The following is a 19,906-nucleotide window of genomic DNA, read 5'->3' as shown; positions in this document are numbered from 1 at the left end:
GAAGAATTTGACATTGAGAAGCGAGGGGGCCCATTGAGAGCCCTCACTTGCTGCTGACTCCCCCCCACATCCCTCTCCCTGTGACCCCTATCCCGCAAAACCAACTCCCCCCCTCCCCCTCCCAGTATTGCTTAACTGTAGCTTGGGTTACTATGCGGCGCTGGGGCTCTGTTAGCTGTTCTTCCTGCAGCAGCCATCACCTCCCCTGTGGCACTGCTGAGCACAAGAACTGCCAGCCTCTGATTGGCCAGCGGCGGTTGGTAAGCGAGACTTCCACCCCGGGGATCTTGATTCCAGGGGAAGGCCCACCATTGGCCTCTTCATTGCCTGATTGGCTTGTTTTTTTTATTGATTCATAGGATGTGGGCATTGCTGCCTTGGCCAGCATTTAATGCCCATCCCTAATTGCCCTTGAGAAGGTGGTGGTGAGCTGCCTTCTTGAATAGCTGCAGTCCATGTGGTATAGGAAACCCACAGTGCTGTTAGATTGAGTTCCAGGATTTTGACTCAGCGATAGTGAAGGAATGGTGATATACTTGCAAGTCAAGATGGTGAGTGGCTTGGAGGGGAACCTCCAGGCGGTGGTGTTCCCATCTATCAGCTGCCCTTGTCCTTCTATATGGTAGTGGTCGTCGGTTTGGAAAGCGCTGCCTAAGGAGCCTTGGTGAGTTCCTGCAGTGCACCTTGTACATGGAACACACTGCTACCACTATGTGTCAGTGGTGGAGGGAGTGAATGCTTGTGGATGGGGTGGCAATCAAGCGGGCTGCTTTGTCCTGGACAGTGTACAGTTTCTTGAGCGTTGTTGGAGCTGCACTCATCCAAGTGAGCGTAATCCATCACTCTCCTGACTTGTGCCTTGTGGTCAGGCTTTGGGGAGTCAGGAGTAGAGTCACACGCTGCAGGATTCCTAGCCTCTGACTTGATCCTGTAGCCACAGTTTTAAATAGCTGGTGCAGTTCAGTCTGGTCAATGGTAACCACCACCACCACCACCACCACCACCACCACCACCACCCCCCCCCCCCCCCCCCCCCGGAAGTTGATAGTGGAGGATTCTGTAATGCCATTGAATGTCAAGGGCACTGGTTAGGTTTATGATGGAAGGAAGGTCATTGATGAAGCAGATGAAGATGGTTGGACCTAGGAGACTCCTGCAGTGATGTCTGAGATTACTGTCCTTCAACAGCCACAACCATCATCCTTTGTGCTAGGTATGACTCCAACCAGCAGAGAGTTTTCCCCCTGATTCCTGTTGACTCCAGTTTTGTTTGAGTTCCTTGATGCCACACTCGTTCAAATACTGCCTTGCTGGCAAGGGGTGTCACTCTCACACCACCTCTGGAGTTCAGCTCTTTTGTCCATGTTTGAACCAACATGGTTCAGCAGATAAAAACAAAAAAACCGCTGATGCTGGAAATCCAAAACAAAAACAGAATTACCTGGAAAAACTCAGCAGGTCTGGCAGCATCGGCGGAGAAGAAAAGAGTTGACGTCAACTCTTTTCTTCTCTGCCGATGCTGCCAGACCTGCTGAGTTTTTCCAGGTAATTCTGTTTTTGTTATGGTTCAGCAGACCTTCCTGAAAAGAAGCTGCATGGGTCTCCCACCAGCACTCCAAGCAGCAGGTGAGACCCTTGATGCCTCAACAAGATTCTGCTGTCAGGGTCAGTCAGGTGGAGGAGAAGACCTACAACATGTGCGGCTATGCCAGGCAGAAGGAAAGGACAGCTTTTGGGTTAGTCACCAAGCCAAGTGCTGGTGAGACAGAACCCCCATTTAAAGGAATGGAGCCTGTTGTGGTGAGTTGAAGATCAAGGGGTTATCAATGAATGCCTTGCTGCTGGAAGTCCATTCAAGTATGCTCAGAAGATTAAGTGAATGCAACTTTAAAAAGACACTGGAGATGGACCTTGTGGGGCAGAGAAGAGAGCCTTTTAAATCACCAGGAAGCATTTAAGACTTTAAATGCAGGGCTATGGATTTGCTGAAAATGTGCCTTAATGTATAAACATGGGTGAAGTTTGCACTTGCTTGAAGGAATTAATTGGGGATGCTTCTTCTGTAGTTTAATGTATTGGTTGCCTACTAAGTAATGTTTAGCTCATTTTTTTTGTCTGTTACAGTAAAAATTGTAAAACATGAAACCTTGTCGTGTGATACTTGGAGTCTGTCACTGGGCAATTCACAGCTTTTTAAAAGATAATTGGTCTCTACGGAGATTGTAACACCTGTAACTAGCCCCTCCACCTGAAATCGGATGCGGGTTAAAATCAACCCCATTGTTACAAAGCACAATGCAAAGTTTACAACATAAATACCATGGATATGTCCTCTGGTGCAAACAATGACCTGCCATTAGCCATATGAACATGCATTGTGACTGAAAATGAGCCCTCAATTTCCCGAATGGGAATTCTCTTTAAAAGAAGAAACTACTCGCCAGAGGCAGAAATTTGACAGATGATAGATTAACAATGCTTTGCTTTTTGAGCAAAGCATTCCAGTGCTAACGGGATATCTAAAAGAGATATTGGTGTAAAGCAGCCACAGTGTGTGAATAAGGCTGGTGACTGAAGTGGAAAAGCTGCCTGCAGGTTTCTTTTCAATGAGCCAGCAAATGAGTAAAGAGTTATTTTTGAAATTGACAGCATTGTCATGTAGGGACACCCAGCTGTCCTTTTGAGGACAAGAGAATTGGAGCAATAATCTGGTTCTTTATCTAGCAAGAAGCTTCCTTTTCAGCACATTTATTAAAGCTGCATTGATTTGCCATTGAATTGATTAGATATATTCTTATATAACTTAAACCTCAGTTTCCTGCAACTTTTCAACCAAAGAAAACCTTTCTCTTCTTTCAAGAACGAGAAACCATACGAAAAAAGCAGCCATCTCATAAATTTTAATGTACATGGTAATGAAACATTGTGACGATACTGCAATAGGTCAATAAGAGTGTTGAAAAGCAAACAGAGCTACCATTCTTCAGCCTTTGTCAGAACACTGGGAGAAACCTGTCCTACTTCAGCATTGCTCTATGGCACCTGTAATATTCATCTGTACGAGCAGAGTTTGATGTCTTATGAAATGTAAGGCACCTTCGAAAGTGCAGTACTCACTCTGGTGTTAAACTGGCCTTTGTGATCGCATTCTCCCCTCTGGGTTAGAAGTTAGTCATTTTAGGATTTGAATATATGAGTTGGGTTGATATTTTTGTACACTAATGATGGAAAACTGCATTGTTGTCTCAGTTGGCTGAGGTCCTGTCTTTCTGCTGAGGGAGAATATAAAGGACTCCATAACACTATTTGACATAGAGCAGAAGAGTTGTCCTGGCCAACATTAATCCATCAGTCAAACAGATTAGCTGGTAATTTATTTCACTTGCTGTTTTTGGGACCTTGCTGTGTACAAATTAGCTGTTGTTATTGCCAACATAACACTCCAAAAGTAATTTGGAGTGTTATGTTGGCAATAACAACAGCTAATTTGCCCTCACACCTTCTTCTCTCTCCCAGAAACATGGTAGGGTCCCCATTGTCCTCACTTATCAACCCACCAGCCTCCGCGTTCAAAGGATCATCTTCCGCCATTTCCGCCAACTCCAGCATGATGCCACCACCAAACACATCTTCCCTTCACCCCCCCCGGCGGCATTCCGTAGGGATCGTTCCCTCTGTGACACCCTGGTCCACTCCTCCATCACCCCCTACTCCTCAACCCCCTCCCACGGCACCTTCTCATGCGACCGCAGAAGATGCAACACCTGCCCCTTCACTTCTTCTCTCCTCACCATCAAAGGGCCCAAACACTCCTTTCAAGTGAAGCAGCTTTTCACTTGCACTTCCCTCAACTTAGTCTACTCCATTTGTTGCTCCCAATGCGGTCTCCTCTACATTGGAGAGACCAAACGCAGACTGGGTGACCACTTTGCAGAACACCTTCAGTCTGTCCGCAAGCATTACCCAGACCTCCCTGTCGCTTGTCATTTCAACACTCCACCCTGCTCTCATGCCCACATGTCTGTCCTTGGCTTGCTGCATTGTTCCAGTGAAGCTCAACGCAAACTGGAGGAACAGCACCTCATCTTCCGACAAGGCACTTTACAGCCTTCTGGACTGAATATTGAGTTCAACAACTTTAGATCTTGAACTTTCTCCTCCATCCCCATCCCCTTTCCGTTTTTTTCCCCCTCCTTTTTGTTTTTTCCAATAATTTATATAGACTTTTCTTTTCCCATCTATTTCCATTATTTTTAAATGTATTTCCACCTATTGTTTATCTCTCCCTTTTAGTATTCCCCCACCCCCACTAGAGCTATCTGTACCTTGGCTGACCTGCCTTCTACTCTTACTTAGCACATTCTTTTAGATAATATCACTACCTTCAACACCTCTTTGTTCTTTTGTCTGTGACAGATATTGGTTATCTCCACCTATTACTGGCTGCTTGTCCCAACAACCCCCCCCCGCCATCACCCCCCAACCAGCTTATATTTCACCCCTTTCCTATTTTTACTAAGTTCTGTTGAAAGGTTATGAGGACTCGAAACGTCAACTGTGCTCTCCTCCACCGATGCTGTCAGACCTGCTGAGTTTTCCAGGTATTTCTGTTTCTGTTTTTGTTTTGGATTTCCAGCATCCGCAGTTTTTTGCTTTTAACTCCAAAAGTAGTTATTTGGTTGTGAAGCACTATAGGCTGTCCTGTTGATGTGAATGTTGCTGCACAAATGCAAATCCTTTCTTTACTGAAATGCTGGACTAGATTTTGTGCTGAGGTTGTGGAGTGGAGTTTGAAGCAACAATCTGTTGACTCAGAGCTGAGAATATTTCCCATGCTTTAAAAATGTGTTCTTGTGAAGTGAGTGATGATGGAAAGCCAGTGTTTATTGCCCATCCGTAAATACCCCAAGAGCAATTAGATCCAGCCACATACTGTGACTAGAGTCACATATAGGCCTGACCAGCTAAAGTTAGTACATGTTCCAGAACTACATTTATGAACCCATTAGACTTTTTATCACAATCCAGCAGCAATCATGGTTGCTTTTCTGGAGCTGGCAAGAAAAATGAGCCAAGTTTGCTAAATATGATGATGAAAAATTTAATTAGAGATGGCAGGTGGTAGAAAGCAACTTTCTTTACATATTAATTTTTTGTGTTTACACGTGGAGTCAGCACAACCAGCATGTAGTGGAATTTGTACCTGTCTGAAGTTTGTCCAACGTTTGATGCATCTAAAATAAAAACAGAAAGTGCTGGAAAAACTCAGCAGGCCTGGCAGCATCTGCAGAGAGAGAAAGAGAATTAACATTTCGAGTCCGATTGACTCTTCTTCAGAGGTGATGTGTCTAATATGTGGGTGAAGAATTTAGCATGTTTTCTGCTTTAGTGCGCTAGTTTGCTTCACATTTTCAGTAGCACATTTGGCTAGCAGCAATGTAAGAAAGAGCTAAATGTGTAAGTCTCTCCCTATCAGTACACAGCCTCTCCATCAGCAAGTATTTAGCCCTGTCTCCTCATGGTGACATACAGAAACTGAGTCCCTCGTGGCCCCAGGCTGCAACTTCAGAGGAACGTGGAGGACATTTGGTTCCCTGATGTGCAGTATGCAGGCCCAACAGCATGTGGATGCACCCTGGCACTCATGAACCAAACTCCCAGCTATGGGCTAATAGCTCCAGTGCGTTGTAGGTACCTCAGGAGAGTTGAAGCTAGAGGAGTAAACCCTGGCAAAAGATCTGGACTGGACCCCAAAGGCAGATTGACGTCTAAACATGTCATCTTTCTGGCAACTCCTGCAAGCAAGCTAATGGGAAACCTAATGCTTTGTATTCCTTTGGACTCAACTGGGGCGGTCAAGAGGGAATGCTGACAATTGAGCAGTCCAGAGCCTCCATAAACCTTGCCTAGACTTGTGCTCTGGAGAAGACACTCCAGATTTGCTACAGAACATTAACACAACGTGGGAGACAGCAGTTATGAGTGATGAGCCCAATTCGTTTGATTAGAGAATGGGTGTTGCGGGCTGTCTCCGATAGTGGGAGAGATCATTGTGTCCCAATGGTCAGCCACCCCCTCCTCAATTTGGCAGACCGCCAAATAGAAACTTGTGACTCTCCACGGTCCATCTGATTCAGTGGGTTCTTGGAGCACAGAGCATCTGCTCAACAAATGGGTGGAATCCGTCACACCAAGCAAACAAGCCAAACAAACAAAAAGAAAGACGCTTTCTCTTCAGCTGGCAAGCTGGAACACCAGAACCGTGTGCACAGGATTGGCAGACAATTTGTAGCTGGTTGATAATGCACGCAAGAAAGTGGTATACCTTAAGGAAATTGTGATGGTAATCCCACCGGTGGTTTTATTTACTAGGTACATAGTCCACATTTGTTGTCGGCAATCTGCTGTTCATTTAATGTTGATCAGTGCCAAGCCATCACTCATTCTCATGGCTTTACCAATGCGGAGCATGCATACCTATAGGGCACACATTACACTGTAAATTAGAGTTGAAAGCCTTGACAGTCTCATCTCTTCAAAGGATGCATGTTTAAAACCACAGTAAAAAAAACCTAGCTGTATGAAGCAAGATTACTTAAAGGCACACAATATGTAGCTACAGTATTGGCACGTTTCTGCCATGTGCACGTAGTCCTTCAAGTCCCAACATGTCATGAATACTTGAGTGACTGCACAAGAAGATGATTCCTAATACAAGGAAGATGTCACTTGGGGGTAAACATTGTAAACCTAGACACTTTTTTGTCATTGTATGCTTGAAGCAGCCCACTGGCACTACCAATTGACCAAGAAATACAGCACCTTGCAACCACTAGCACAGCTGCACAAATCCCAGATGCAGTCAGTGAGCCATATAGAGCTAGCTCTGATATATCATTGGACAAAGGAGAGAGGAAGTCAATAGTACTGGTGGAGAAGAAATGGAAATTTGCTGGTCACCATCAAAGGACACCTAGCCTTGCAATAACAATGAACAACTTTATGATGCTTTGAAAATAATAACTGAAAATTCTGCAAAATCTCAGCAGGTCAAGCAGCATCGGCAAAGAGAGAAGCAGAGCTAATATGTTTTAGGTCAGATCTGGGTCATGATAAAAGGTCATGGACCTACAATGTTAACTCTGTTCTTCCACAGATGCTGCTGGACATGTTGAGCATTTCCAGCACTTTCAGTTTTTAATTTCAAATTTCCAGCATCTGCAGTGTTTTGCTTTGCAGTCAAATGCTGCCTGACCTGCTGGGTATTTCCATCATTTCTGTTCTTATTTCAGAATTCCAGCATCTGCAGTTTTGTTTTTTAAATCATGCTTCCGTTGCACCCTTTTGGTAGACCAGGAAATGAAATGGCTGAGACTATGCCTGATGTGAGGAACTAGAACCATAAGCCAGGATTTCCTGGTTTGGAGAGGAGGGGGGCTGTTCGCCCACGCATAAAATGATGTGGGATGATGTTGGGCGGAAAACCCGACATCACCACGCCTCATTTCAATTTTCAGGTAGATGCTCAGCCGAATCAGCTGTGCACCCACTGACCTGTCAATGGCCTATTGAGGCCGTTGACAAAGTACTTAAGGTTATTAATGGACCTGCCTCTCCAACCTTAAGGTTGGCGGGCTGGCCGGGAGCCCTGGCGGGCTTAAGAAAAAGCCTGAAACCTCATCCACGGGCAGGATGAGGTTTCATGTAGGTTTTTAAATTTTTAATAAAAGTGTAAATGAAAGTGATAGACATGTCCCAACTCATGTGACAGTGTCACATGAGGGGACATGTCAGGGAAATTTATTTTTAACATTTTTTAATGTGCAGCCGATCTCCCTGAGGCAGCACCCAGCCTCAGGGAGATGAGTGCGCTCTTTCCTGTGCATGTGCGAAAGAGTGCACTCTCAGCTCAGGGAATTCACCCCCCACCCCCCCTCCCGCACAGAGAGCGCATAGTGCTTCCTTGCGGACGTCATGCTGGGCAGGCCTTAATTAGCCCACCCACATAAAATGGCGGCGCACCCCCGATCGGGGGCGCCGATCAGAGGCACGCCTCCATGCGCCTGCTCCTGAACTTTCTCCCTCAACGGGGGGAAAATCCTGCCCATAGAAAAGTTACAGTGCAGGAAGAGGCCATCCAGCCCATCATGTCTGCACCGACCAAAGAGGAGAAAAAAGAAACTAGCCGCTCATTTTAATCCCACTTTCCAGCACCTGGTCCATAGCCTTGCAGGTTACAGCACTTTAGATGCAGATCCAAGTGCCTTTTAAATGAGTTGAGTGTTTCAGCCTCAACCACTAATTTGGGCAGTGAATTCCAGGTGCCCACCACCACCATCAGGGTGAAAAGGTTTTTTTCTCATATCCCCTCTAATCCTTCTACCAGTTACCTTAAATCTATGCCTGCTGGTAATTAACCCCTCAGCTAGGGAAACTGTCTACCTTATCTTGTCCCCTCATAATTTTGTACACCTCAAAAAGGTTACCCCTTAGCCTCCTCTGATCTAAAGAAAACAACCCTAGCCTATCCAATCTCTCCTCATAGATGCAATTTTCAAACCCTGGCAACATTCTTGTAAATCTCATCTATTCTCTCTCCAGAGCAATTATGTCCTTCCTGTAACATGGCGACCAGAACTGTACACAAAATCCCAGTTGTGGCCTAACTATCATTTTATAAAATATGCTCATTGATATTTCTAAAATGTTAAAACTGAGCAAAGATTCCTAAAATGGCTGAAGACCTCTGAACAAAAGAAGCCACTTGGCAGTTTTAGGAAAACTCACACCTTGTTATCTCTGAGGAGTCACTATCGATCTCCCTGTGCACTGTACAGCGCAGCTTCAAAGAGAGCTACATAAAGGCCATCTGCATTCAACAACCCAGACTGGCCAGAAGGAAATGCACCGTCTGCTAAGACAAAGGCCCCACAACCTTCCTTTTAATTCCTAATGGCTAAGACTCTTTGGAATCCAGACGATGGATACACATCCTTTGTCAGAGATGGTTGTGAGGTGGGAGTCATGTGACATGGGCCTCTGGCTTGTGGAACAAGTAATATTACCTTGCTGAACTGATAAGTTCAGCCTGCTGTTTAACATCTGACTAGCAGGACACACCAAAGGAGCTCTGGCCCAGTTTGGACACTTGGCCCCATCTACTCTGCTTCTGCTAGTCAGATGTTAATCATTGCCCATCAGACTAATTCATCTCTGCACTTCTATCTCATCATGTGAAGTCAACACCACTGGAAAAGTTAATTATCTGCATTGGTCTTCAACCCATTGACCTCTGTGAAGGACTGCCCCATTGGATTTTGAATCTGAACTCTGGAACCCATGTGAAACAATATTTCTTTTCTCGATGGTCACTGTATTCTAAATCTTTCTTTTCTCTATCCCTCTCTATATGATCTGAACACAAGGGTGATGTTGCGAATCCTCTTTCACAGTTTGAGTGTGTGCAAATAAACCAACCCCTTGAGTTCATTTTGAGTTTGCTGTGGGATTATTAATAGGAAATTGATTTACACAAAAACCAACAGTTTGGGAAATATGCCACCGCTTATAAAGAGGGAAACAAATCAAAACACCTTTCTGTTTATGGGCGGGTGATGAGACGAGAAATTAGTGCTGTTTAAATTAAACCCCCTCCTGTCCATAACGCTGACCAAAGTATCAGTAAATTGTTCATAAGGCTGTGAGTTGCACATCGTCTGATAATGCAGATAATGAGGCTGAAAACTCACAGGATGATAGAGCGTTGAGATGCACTTGCCGCAACCTCCAGTGTTGACCCTGCCAAAGTATTTGTGTCTGCCAAGCAATATACTTACACTCAATTATTGTTCACTTTCATTGAATGCACAGCTCTTGCTGTGTGGCAACCAGTAAGTAATAAGTGCCCAGCACAACCTTCAAATCAGTACAAGGAATTTATTTTGTCTGTTTTATAGTACAGGAATGCTGGCAATTTAGTTAGCATTTCTCTGGATGTTTATGAGACACTTAACCTATCCCTCCTTCTAAGTGATTCTCTATTGGAAGTAATAAATTTATGGCCGGTTGCAAGGCCTCACTGAAAGCTGGCTGGAATTCTGGTGGCCTTCGTTCTCCCTGAGCTCCCTGAGTTGTGAAGTTCCCACATGTGAATGAGTCCCAGTTGAATTCTGTAGCAGTTGACTGGTCCATGTTGCTATAAGCCATCTCTTGCAATTACTGGTACACCAGGTTCTTTGGGGAAAGAGAGGTGGGGGTCTGCAGGGTGTCTGCCACTACTTTCTTTAAGTTTTTGCCATTTTTCTTCAAGTCCTTGCTGAAAAATTTGCAGCTTCTGGCTTGCTAAATTGGCTTTTCTTACACAAATTTACAGCAGTTATTGACTGATCAGCTAACTTTATCTCTTCATTGCTGTCTGAGGTGCTTAACTCTCCCCCTGACTGCAGTTTGCATGTGTTAGAGGATATAGTATTGTATCCTTTTCATTGACAAGCCCTATCTGTTATGGAGAATAGTCACATTTTAGCTCACAGACAAAAAAATGAAAAATTGTAAGTAAATCACAGTAATTTCTCCCGAAAACTTTCAGGAGTCAGAGTAAACTCTGAATTTCAGACCAATGGGCAATTTTAAAGGTAATAAAACAAATTGTTACTTAGAATTATGTACACATTCGTAAAGTAGGAGGTCTTGTGGCACAATGGGTAGTGTTCTTGTTTCTGAGCCAGAAGCTCTGGGCTCAAGCCACACTCCAAGATTAATGGTCAATGAAGGTGCGTTCATAATGCATCTGAACAGGCTGAATATCAACCTGCAAATCCTTCCAATACAGACCAACGGCAGGTAGTAAGAGCAGGAGAGATTCCTGGTCAGCTATGTGATGGAAAGAACATTGGAGTCTTTGGCTTCACTCTCCATTGCTCCAGACTACAACATGCATGTGAAAAATGCATGTTTCCACAGCAACTGGGACTCTTGAGTGAACACACCACCACCACACCTCCTAGGGCCTAAAGATAATTTAGCAATATTTTATTGTATTCTGGTAAATGGTGTGCAGCTTAATTGCCATCTATTAATCCTTAGTATTTACCAGAAATCGAAAATAATCTTTTAGATAGGTAAGGAGATAGGTGAGTGGACACTTACTTAAGGCTTATAAGGGAAATTTTGGGAAATATTTCTTCATATAGGGATGGCTAAATTTCTCTGTCATTTCTGTGAACTTCATAATTTCATTGGAAGCCCATTGGAGAAGTTGCACATATAGACACATATACCAGATCATGTTCACAGGATAAAACTATCAGGGTGGGCTTACTAGGATTGAGCCTCTTCCCAGCCCTACAAGACCATCAGTGAAAGATGTGTGGTGTGGAATTATCTTTGGTCAGGACCCAGTGTGGTGTCTGATTGGACATAACCCGTTGATAACTGGTGGATGTTGAGCTCACCTGGAAGTGCAGGCGGGGCTCAAGACTTAGACCCCATCCCACCCCCTTAGTTCAGAGGTTCGTATTTTTATGGCATCCCTGTGACAGAATGGCTAACATTTTTAACTTTGGGTTGTGGGAGAATGTTTTGCTCATTATCCTGGCCTCGTTGGCAGGGGTGCTCCCAACTTGCCAAAGGCCTGGTGCTCCTGACCTCTCCCACTTGCCATGATTAAATTAAATTTCAGAGCAGGCTTGAGGGGCTGAATGGTCTGCTTCTGGCCCTAATATTTTTACGTTTCTATGATCCTGCAAAGTCAGATAGGGTCTTTACCTAGAGTTTGCCTGAACACTGCGAAGATCGAATTTCTGGTGTTGTAGAAGGATGAGAGTAAGTGGACTGAAGGGCTTTCTTCATTTGAAATTATCCAGCCATCTGCTAAACTCCCACACATATTGCAACACACTTTCTATGTCTTTAATCAGTATATGTCTTAAATCAGTGATTTTCTTGTCTACTCCTGTTCCTAATTTGTATGTTTGTATGGCCATTAAACTGAATAGACTGAGACTGAGTAGTGGAAAATTGACCCTATTGAATCCTGGTTTCTGACAACAATGTCAAAAGCCTCAGTCTGTGTTCATAAAATACAGTTGATCGTATTAAAGCCTATTATGCATTTGCATTAGCTACAATTTGAGACATTTCCTTGGTTGGGTATTTGTACACGTGGAACAGGAAGGGAAGCCTGAGCTTTAGAAAGAATGCTTCTTCCTAATATATCCCCTTTTCCAATAAAGTTTCAAAGAATCTGTTTTAGTCAGATTATTGTATTGGATACATAGTCAGCATAAATGACTGGGCATTACCTCTGGCATGAGCACCCTATGGAATTGCCTTCAGAATTAAGAGATTCATATGAACAGTGAGAATGTATCGAATAAATTCACCCTGAAGTTCTGAAATGACCTTTTTATTAAATATTTCCCTGGGGGTGATTTTGTTTAGCTGGATTAAACCTTTACTTATTGCTATTAAAGTGAGTGCCCAGCTATCTCCAAAGGCAGAATTTTCCACTTGGCGTGTGGGCACGCGCACGATGATGTTGGGCAAGCGTCCTGAGAGCCGGTGGTGCACCAACTGAGGCCTATTAAGGCTATTAAAGTATCAACTAACACGGATTTTTCGCTGCCCATCCAACCTTACAGTTGGCGGGTGGCAGAATCAGCCAGGAGGCCTTTGCTTTTTTCAGGGAACCTCATCCAAAGGCGAGATGATGTTCCCGTAATTAAATTTTTAAAAATCTATGCACAGAATTTTGATAACGTCCATGCACAGTTGACTCATTCTGATATATGAACATCTTTTCCGGATTTTCAATTCTGCCTTTATTGCTTTTAAATTCGTCACCTCCCTGAGGCAGCTCCCTGTCTTCAGGAAACTTTCCTCCTCTGCTCCCCAATGTCCGTGTTGACTTCCTGCCTCCGCTCTGGCAGCGCTGAGCCTTTCGGAGAACCTTTCACACTGGTTGGCCGTTAGTTGGCCTGCACTACACTTGTACAGTACTGTAGACTGTGCTTTTCGAGTTTAACAATAATGGTGCATCAGTGAATGAGGCCAAATCAGGGAAAAATGGTTATAAGTTAAAATTAATGGCACTTTATCTGAATGCAACAAAATAGATGAATTTTTAATGGCACAAATAGAGATCAATGGGTTTGATCTATTGGTATTACAGAAATGTGGGCCAGGATGTTCTGCTCCTTTTTATAGCGGGCACCATAATAGGCGGGGTTGAGGTGAAAATTTGGTTTCATTCCGGCGTGAAATCACAGCGGGATCATCTAATGATTTCTGCCATGGCAGATCACAAAACCCGCTGGAGGCTGGCGTGAAACCGATTTGCATCCAGCTAACAGGATGCAAAGTAGGACCTGACCAGAATCGTCCCTGAAAGCCCAATTTACCGTTACGCCAGCTGGAAAACAAGTTGGTCCAGAACACATCTGGACAAGCGTGATGTGCAAAAGTTGGGACTTACCTTTATGGCCTTGCTCAGGTCACAGACATCTGAGGAGAGGAAGATGCCGGAGGCCTACAGCTACCAGACTCTGGAGAAACACATGCAGTGCATAGTGGCTGGATCCTCATGCACATGGCTCTACCACGAAGTAGCTCTTGGAAGCTGGGTGGTCCCCAAGCATGCAGCTTCGGCTTCACTGAGGCTTCAGATCTTCATGGACACTGCTGATGCTTTGGACCTGCTTTGGGACTTTGCCATGAGCTCGCACCATCTTCCAGGAACTTCAGCATGGGCAGTATGAGTGACAAAGGTGGGCGTGGTGGATGGTGGGAAGAGGAAAGTCTAGGTGTGAATGGGAGAGGAAGGTGTGCTGGGTGTGGGGTGGTGAGTTTGGGAGGGTGGGGGGGAAATGGTTTGCGGGGCCTGAGGTTGGGAGTGGGGAGACAAAGATATTATTGGGGGGTTGAAGATCGGTGGGGGGGGATGACAAAGGTGTAAGTGGGGAGGAATGTGTACAGAGCAGAGAAGGTGCTGTATGTGAGACTTTTGGTGCTGTCCCTTGAGATGTGTGATTCCTGTGCATATGTGATGGGTTTGGGAGTGCATGTTGAGAGTGATGAGGTAGTTGACTTTCCCTGGCAGAACGGATGAGATAATTCATCCTCTTCCTGCACTGTGGCTGACCTCCACTGTGCTCAGTTGGTGCTGACCGACGCTGCTACCACCTCCCAGCTGCATTGGTGACTCTGGTGGACCTCCTGCAGCCAGATTGTGGATAGGGGACTTGGCGGCGGGCCTCAACCTTGTCCAAAAGGCACTCCAGTGAGGTGCCACTACATTTGGGGGCTGCCGTCTTCCTGGCTTTTGGGACCATCTGTCGCCTGGAGCAGTCTTGGTCTGTAGACAGGAAGTAGGCTGTGTTCTATTGTGCTTTAAAAATGGCGCTCAAGAGTGCAGAAACGCTGAGATCATGGCGTGACGGGCAAATCCAAGGCCACCCGTCTATAATCCGATGTGTTTCCCATGCATGCATTATTAATGAGGTGGGACTTGCTGGGAAGCGGACGATACAGTGCAAAAACCCACCATTGTGGCTGGTGGAAAAAATATAGTTTTTCACACCCACCACTGCACTTAGTGCAATTCTGGGAAAATTCCACCCATGGTTGCATAATGAACTAAATATCCCAAGGTATTGGACGTTCCGTAAAGACAGACAAAATGGGAAAAGAGTGATGTGCGAATAAAGGATGACCTAAGGGCAATGGTGAGAATTAGTAATCTTATTGTAAGGGATCCTCTGGGGAAGAGTGATCATTATATGTTAGAATTTTGCATTGAGTTTTTGGAGTGAAGAACATAAGTACAAAACTAGAATATTAAACTTAAGCAAAGCAATTGCATAGGTAATATGCCAATGTGGACTGCAGCCATATATTTCAATATTATTGGAACACCTAGATGAATAATTTGAGTGCCAAATCATCTCTGGGGATGAGTAGGAGAAAGGATAAGATAAATTCAGCAGCAACTACTAGCATTCATCTGTCCATCTGAGAAATGGTAAATGCTTGTGGATTGCCATAGAGGTGTACTATAAAAGCTTAAGATGTTATCAGAACACCATGAATTGGTGCTGGTCATGTAACACATTCTGACTTGTGTATCATTTAATGAGCAACATATCAGCAAAGGTTGAATCCGTGGGCTCTTAGTTGTGAACAACAGGTTTCCATTTGCTGTTGGAAGGTTGGAGCAGACCGATTGTAACACAGTGAAGCTCATTACAGGCAGAGAGACTGTAAGCATGAATGAGAATAATTGCTTTTTATCCTTCTGAAAAACGTAGGAATAGGTGTAGACCATTCAGACTTCCAGCCTGTTAGGTTCAGTTAGTTCATGGCCGATTTGTATCTCAACTCCATTACGGGTATCTAACAAAAATCTATTGATTTTAGTCATGAATATTTCAATTGACTCAGTATCCACAACCTTTTGAAGATTTCACTTTTACATTACCATTTGTATGAAAAAGTGCTTTCTGTTCTCACTCCGAATTGGTTTACTCCAATTTTAATTGTGCCCTTTGTTCTGATTTCTCCTATCAGATAAAAAAGATTTTCTACATCTATCTGATTGAATCCCTTTATCATTTCTAACATCCCTCAACCATCTAAACTCAAGGCAATACAAAGCAAGTTAATGCAACCTATGCTCATATTTAATTATTAGCTATAACCAATGCTAGGTACACAGGAAGCATCATGTTCTAGTTTTGTATTATAAGCTCCTTGAGATAATAACATTCCATTAGCCATTTTAATTATTTTGTACTTGTGCACTAGCTCATATTGATTTATGTATGTGGCTACGTAAATCCCTTTGCTCGCATTTTACTTTATGCTTGTGATAGTGCATCGCTGCTCAAATCCCTGTTTAACAGCTGAAAAAGTTGACAATTGACAGGTGACATGGAGATGCTAGTAGTTGGGCTGTGTGAAAATGGAATGCAAAAGGACATTATACTGACCTTGGAAATAATGATTGAATACTATATTTTTTTTCTTCTGATGGGAAACAGCTTATTAAATGTTACATCTTGTTTCTTTCATTGCAGAATGTCCCTCCGGATCTCTCTATCTGTACCTTTGTGCTGGAACAGTCGCTCTCTGTTCGGGCTCTTCAAGAGATGTTGGCAAACAATGAGGAGAAAGCAGAAGGGGCAAGTAATCAAACTACCTAAAGTAACATTTAATTAACAGAAGATTTTCCCTCACAAGGTTACTACTGAATGAATTACAGACTATCTAATAGTATAGAACTGCTGCTGCTACAAGAGAGGTGGGAAAACCTGCAGAGAGAACAACAATTCTGTTAAGTTCAAGATGAGTTCATTTCTGAAACTCAGGCTTGTTTTCTGCCGACAGTTGTTGGAGCTTTCTTATGCTTATTTTTTTCCCCATGTGAAGTCCCAAGTTTTCTGTTGCCACATTCTGTTGATGTTATCGTTGGAGTTCTCAGCCAACCCTGGGCTACCCCTGATCATGCTGGTTTCGTGGTTCTGAAATGGTTTACTGCCGGCTTAAGTTGATTACCTTCATATCAACCATCACCTTTTTGGATTTGGCAGGTGGCTTTACAGCCGACTGGCCTTCCTGCTGCTGACACTCCCCATTTATCCTGGGCTGGGGACTGGCGCTGAAACATGTCAGCCTGCCTGCACCGGTGGCTGGGCTCTTTCATAGCCAACAAGTCTTGGAGTGGGGCGTGAACCTGGGACCTTCTGACTCAGAGGCAGGAGAACAATCCCCTGAGCCACTCTAGCTCCTTCCATATTAAACTAGCTGCAGCAATTTCATTCAAGTGCTGCTATGTTTCAACCTTATTTCATGGTTGGATCTTGTTAGAAATTGTCCGCATGCAGATGTAGTCTGGGGTAGCAGAGAGGCTCCAAACGGGATCAAAATCAGTCTTCAGCTGGCCTGGCAAGCGAGTGCTCAAAGGGTGAGCACACTGTTCTTGGACACACAGGTAATTCCAAGGCAAAAGTGGAATTCTGCAGCAGTTAGAAACCTGAAATAAAAATAAAATTAAGAAAAAAATGCTGGAAATTCTTAGCAGGTCAGGCAACATCTGTGGAGAGAGAAAGAAATATCTTAAGGCAACATGCAACAACTTCTGGAAAAGTACCAAGATTGGCAAATGCACAAATACATGGCAGTAAGTGTAGACAGTCACACTATCTATACTTTAGTGGTGGTCATATTTTACATTCTATGGTAGGTGCCTGATTGGATGCTTGATCAGAAAATCCGGTCAAATAAGTTCAATTGAAGCCCGATGCAATAGGCTCCAGGGAATAATTTATTGTACTCCATGGAGAATGGGACTAATTGGCATTGAGAACAGTTACCAGGCTTTGAATTAGGATTAATAAATAGTGGGTATTTAGGGAATACCAAAATGTTAGTCTTAATTTTCTTTTTCATTGGGCAGAATGCTTAGAACAGTGCTAATGCTACTCGTATTTCCTTCCATGTTGTCTGTTGCTAAAAGTGACAATGTTTTATGGGCAGCAGCAATGGAAGTCGCATCTGACTGTAAATAAATGTTACTGCTTTAACCTATTTTTAGTTCTGCAGGAATCATAATTACATAATTTGCAAGCTCAGAAACATTCATCTATGGGGATTCCAATTCTTACTATTATTATTGAAATGGACAATGCTGTGCTTAATATCTAAAGCTTCCCTTCTTTACAGCTGTTATTTGATTTTTTTCCCTGCATCTGACTGTGTACACTTGACAGACTTTGCTTTAGTTCACTGCAGAGCCATACTGCATTCCGCAACCAGTAATATCATATCACCATATGATACATGTGTTTGGTTGCCAACTGTGATTAAATGTATTCCTGGAGGTTTCATCAAATAACCTTCCCCCATGCTCCATGGCTGCAGCCATTTATCGGCCAACACATCCATTCTTGTGATGCACTGCCTCCCTACACCAGTTGAAAAGCAGAAAGACTCATTACCCAATTGGATGATGCTTGTCTGTCATCCAAACAACTTTTTCCCTCCATTTTCAATATTTCAATATCTGGTAAAGAGAAATATTCAAAGAAAATGACAAAAATAATTTTTTTTTCATGCCCTGATGATTTTTCTCTAGCGCTGCACCAGGAGACTCCAAGCCAATCCTGGAGGGTTGGCAATCCTAGATATATGCTCACGGTTACTGGTTTTGCCAGATCACCCGAACTAAACCCACTTGATTCAGCTAAGATTTCTGGCCTTGATTTTACTGACACTAATAATAATTTAACTTCAGGAGATGTAATATTGTTGTGCAAACAGTTAATATATGTATCAGATTACACAATCTGCTATTTGGAGGGATTAACTCTTTGATTTTGAAGTACTAGATGAAAGATGGCATTAGCCTTCCTTTACTAATATCACAACTTATAATTTCCAGGCTATATCTTTTAAAATTATTAGTTCAGAAGTTATCATTCAGAGTGTTAGATGAATATTTAATACATTCATATGACATTCTTCTGTTCAGTAGTTTAAATTGGCATTTGTTTGATTATTTAAAACAAATACCTCTGCTAAAATAATGAACAGAGATGTCTTAACAAGTTCATTACATCTTCAACTGCAAGCTATTGCTAACACTAATTTTCAGGCTATTACTTTACAGTAAGAAATTTGTGATAAGGCAGTACTAAAGTCTTTCTAATGCATATTGCTCAAACTTTCAATTTAGGATTATTCACAATGGAGTACTTAATTTCACCTGTGGTTCAGTGGGTAGCATCTTACCTTTGACCGAGAAGGTTGTGGGTTTAAGACCACTCTGGAGATTTGAACACAAAGATCTCGGCTGCCCCTCTAGTGCAGTATTAATGGAGAGCTGTACTCCATTGTTGGAAGCATCGTCTTTTGGATGAGATACAAAACCAAGACTTTTTCAGCTGGACCTAAAGGAACCTATGGCACTATTAAAAGAAGGGCAGGGGAGCTTTCCCTGTTACCCTGGCCAATATTTATCTCTTAACCATAATCACGGAAACAGATTTCCTCGTCACATTTCACATTGCTGTATGTGGAATCTTGCTGTGTGCAGATTGGCTACATTGTTTTCTACATTATAACTACACTTTAAATATACTTGATTTGGCTCTAAAGCACTTTTGAATGTCACGGCATTGGGAAAGGCCCTGTATAGTCCAAGTTCTCTCTTACACCATTGTCTTGAAAGAACAGATGTATATGTGAGACAATATGATATTTTAACAATTTGTGGCCCTTTGGAGCATTCATGTGGCTCAAAGCAGGTTGTAAATCAGTTTATAAAATCTTGCAACACTCCATTACATTTTCCGAAGAAGAAAAGTGTGTGAAGATATGCATAACAACAGGTTGGGATACACATCCCATTTCATTTGTGCCTATTTATGAATTAATGTGAAATGAGCCAGTTTGAATTCAGTTTAGCTCTCATTGGTAATTTGCTCTAGTCAAATCTGGTCAGCACAAATCTGATTCAGACACTGAATTCCAGATTACAAAGCCAGTCTACTCCAATTGAGTAGAACACCCAGTTGATGCAATGCTTAAATAAAAGCCACTGATCAAAGCGTAAAATATTAAATTGTTCAGGCTTTAATGCCATGGTTACAAATTGGAGTAAGTCTACCGCTCAACCACACCTGAATAAGTACACAAGGATTACACTATAGTATCTGGAGATTATAGAAATTCTGATGAGGTCATAGCATTCTTTGCAAAGCTGCATTTATCAGGAATCGCACAATGGGCTGGATTTTACGATCCTCTGTAAATGAGTTTGAAGGCAGGGGATTGGGGGGGCTCATAAAATCTTGCAGGGGGCCTGTCTGTTGCCTAGCCCATACCCTCAATGCGACTATACCAGAGGTGG

The 19,906-nt window shown here is 43.2% G+C and overlaps 1 protein-coding gene across 1 annotated transcript in view; it reads left to right on the top strand.

Moving 5' to 3' along the window:
- ryr2a (ryanodine receptor 2a (cardiac)) overlaps positions 1-19,906 on the top strand; it is an 806,696-nt gene that overhangs the window by 258,512 nt on the left and 528,278 nt on the right. The window contains exon 3 of the mRNA XM_041213076.1: positions 16,074-16,178. Within this exon, the coding sequence (XP_041069010.1) occupies positions 16,074-16,178 (105 nt within the window). The remainder of the gene's footprint in view (positions 1-16,073; positions 16,179-19,906) is intronic.

Source organism: Carcharodon carcharias, chromosome 2 (assembly GCF_017639515.1).
Source record: "Carcharodon carcharias isolate sCarCar2 chromosome 2, sCarCar2.pri, whole genome shotgun sequence".
NCBI lineage: Eukaryota > Metazoa > Chordata > Chondrichthyes > Lamniformes > Lamnidae > Carcharodon > Carcharodon carcharias.
The sequence above is the reverse complement of the archived record's forward strand: the minus strand, read 5'-3'. Positions and strand labels throughout refer to the sequence as shown.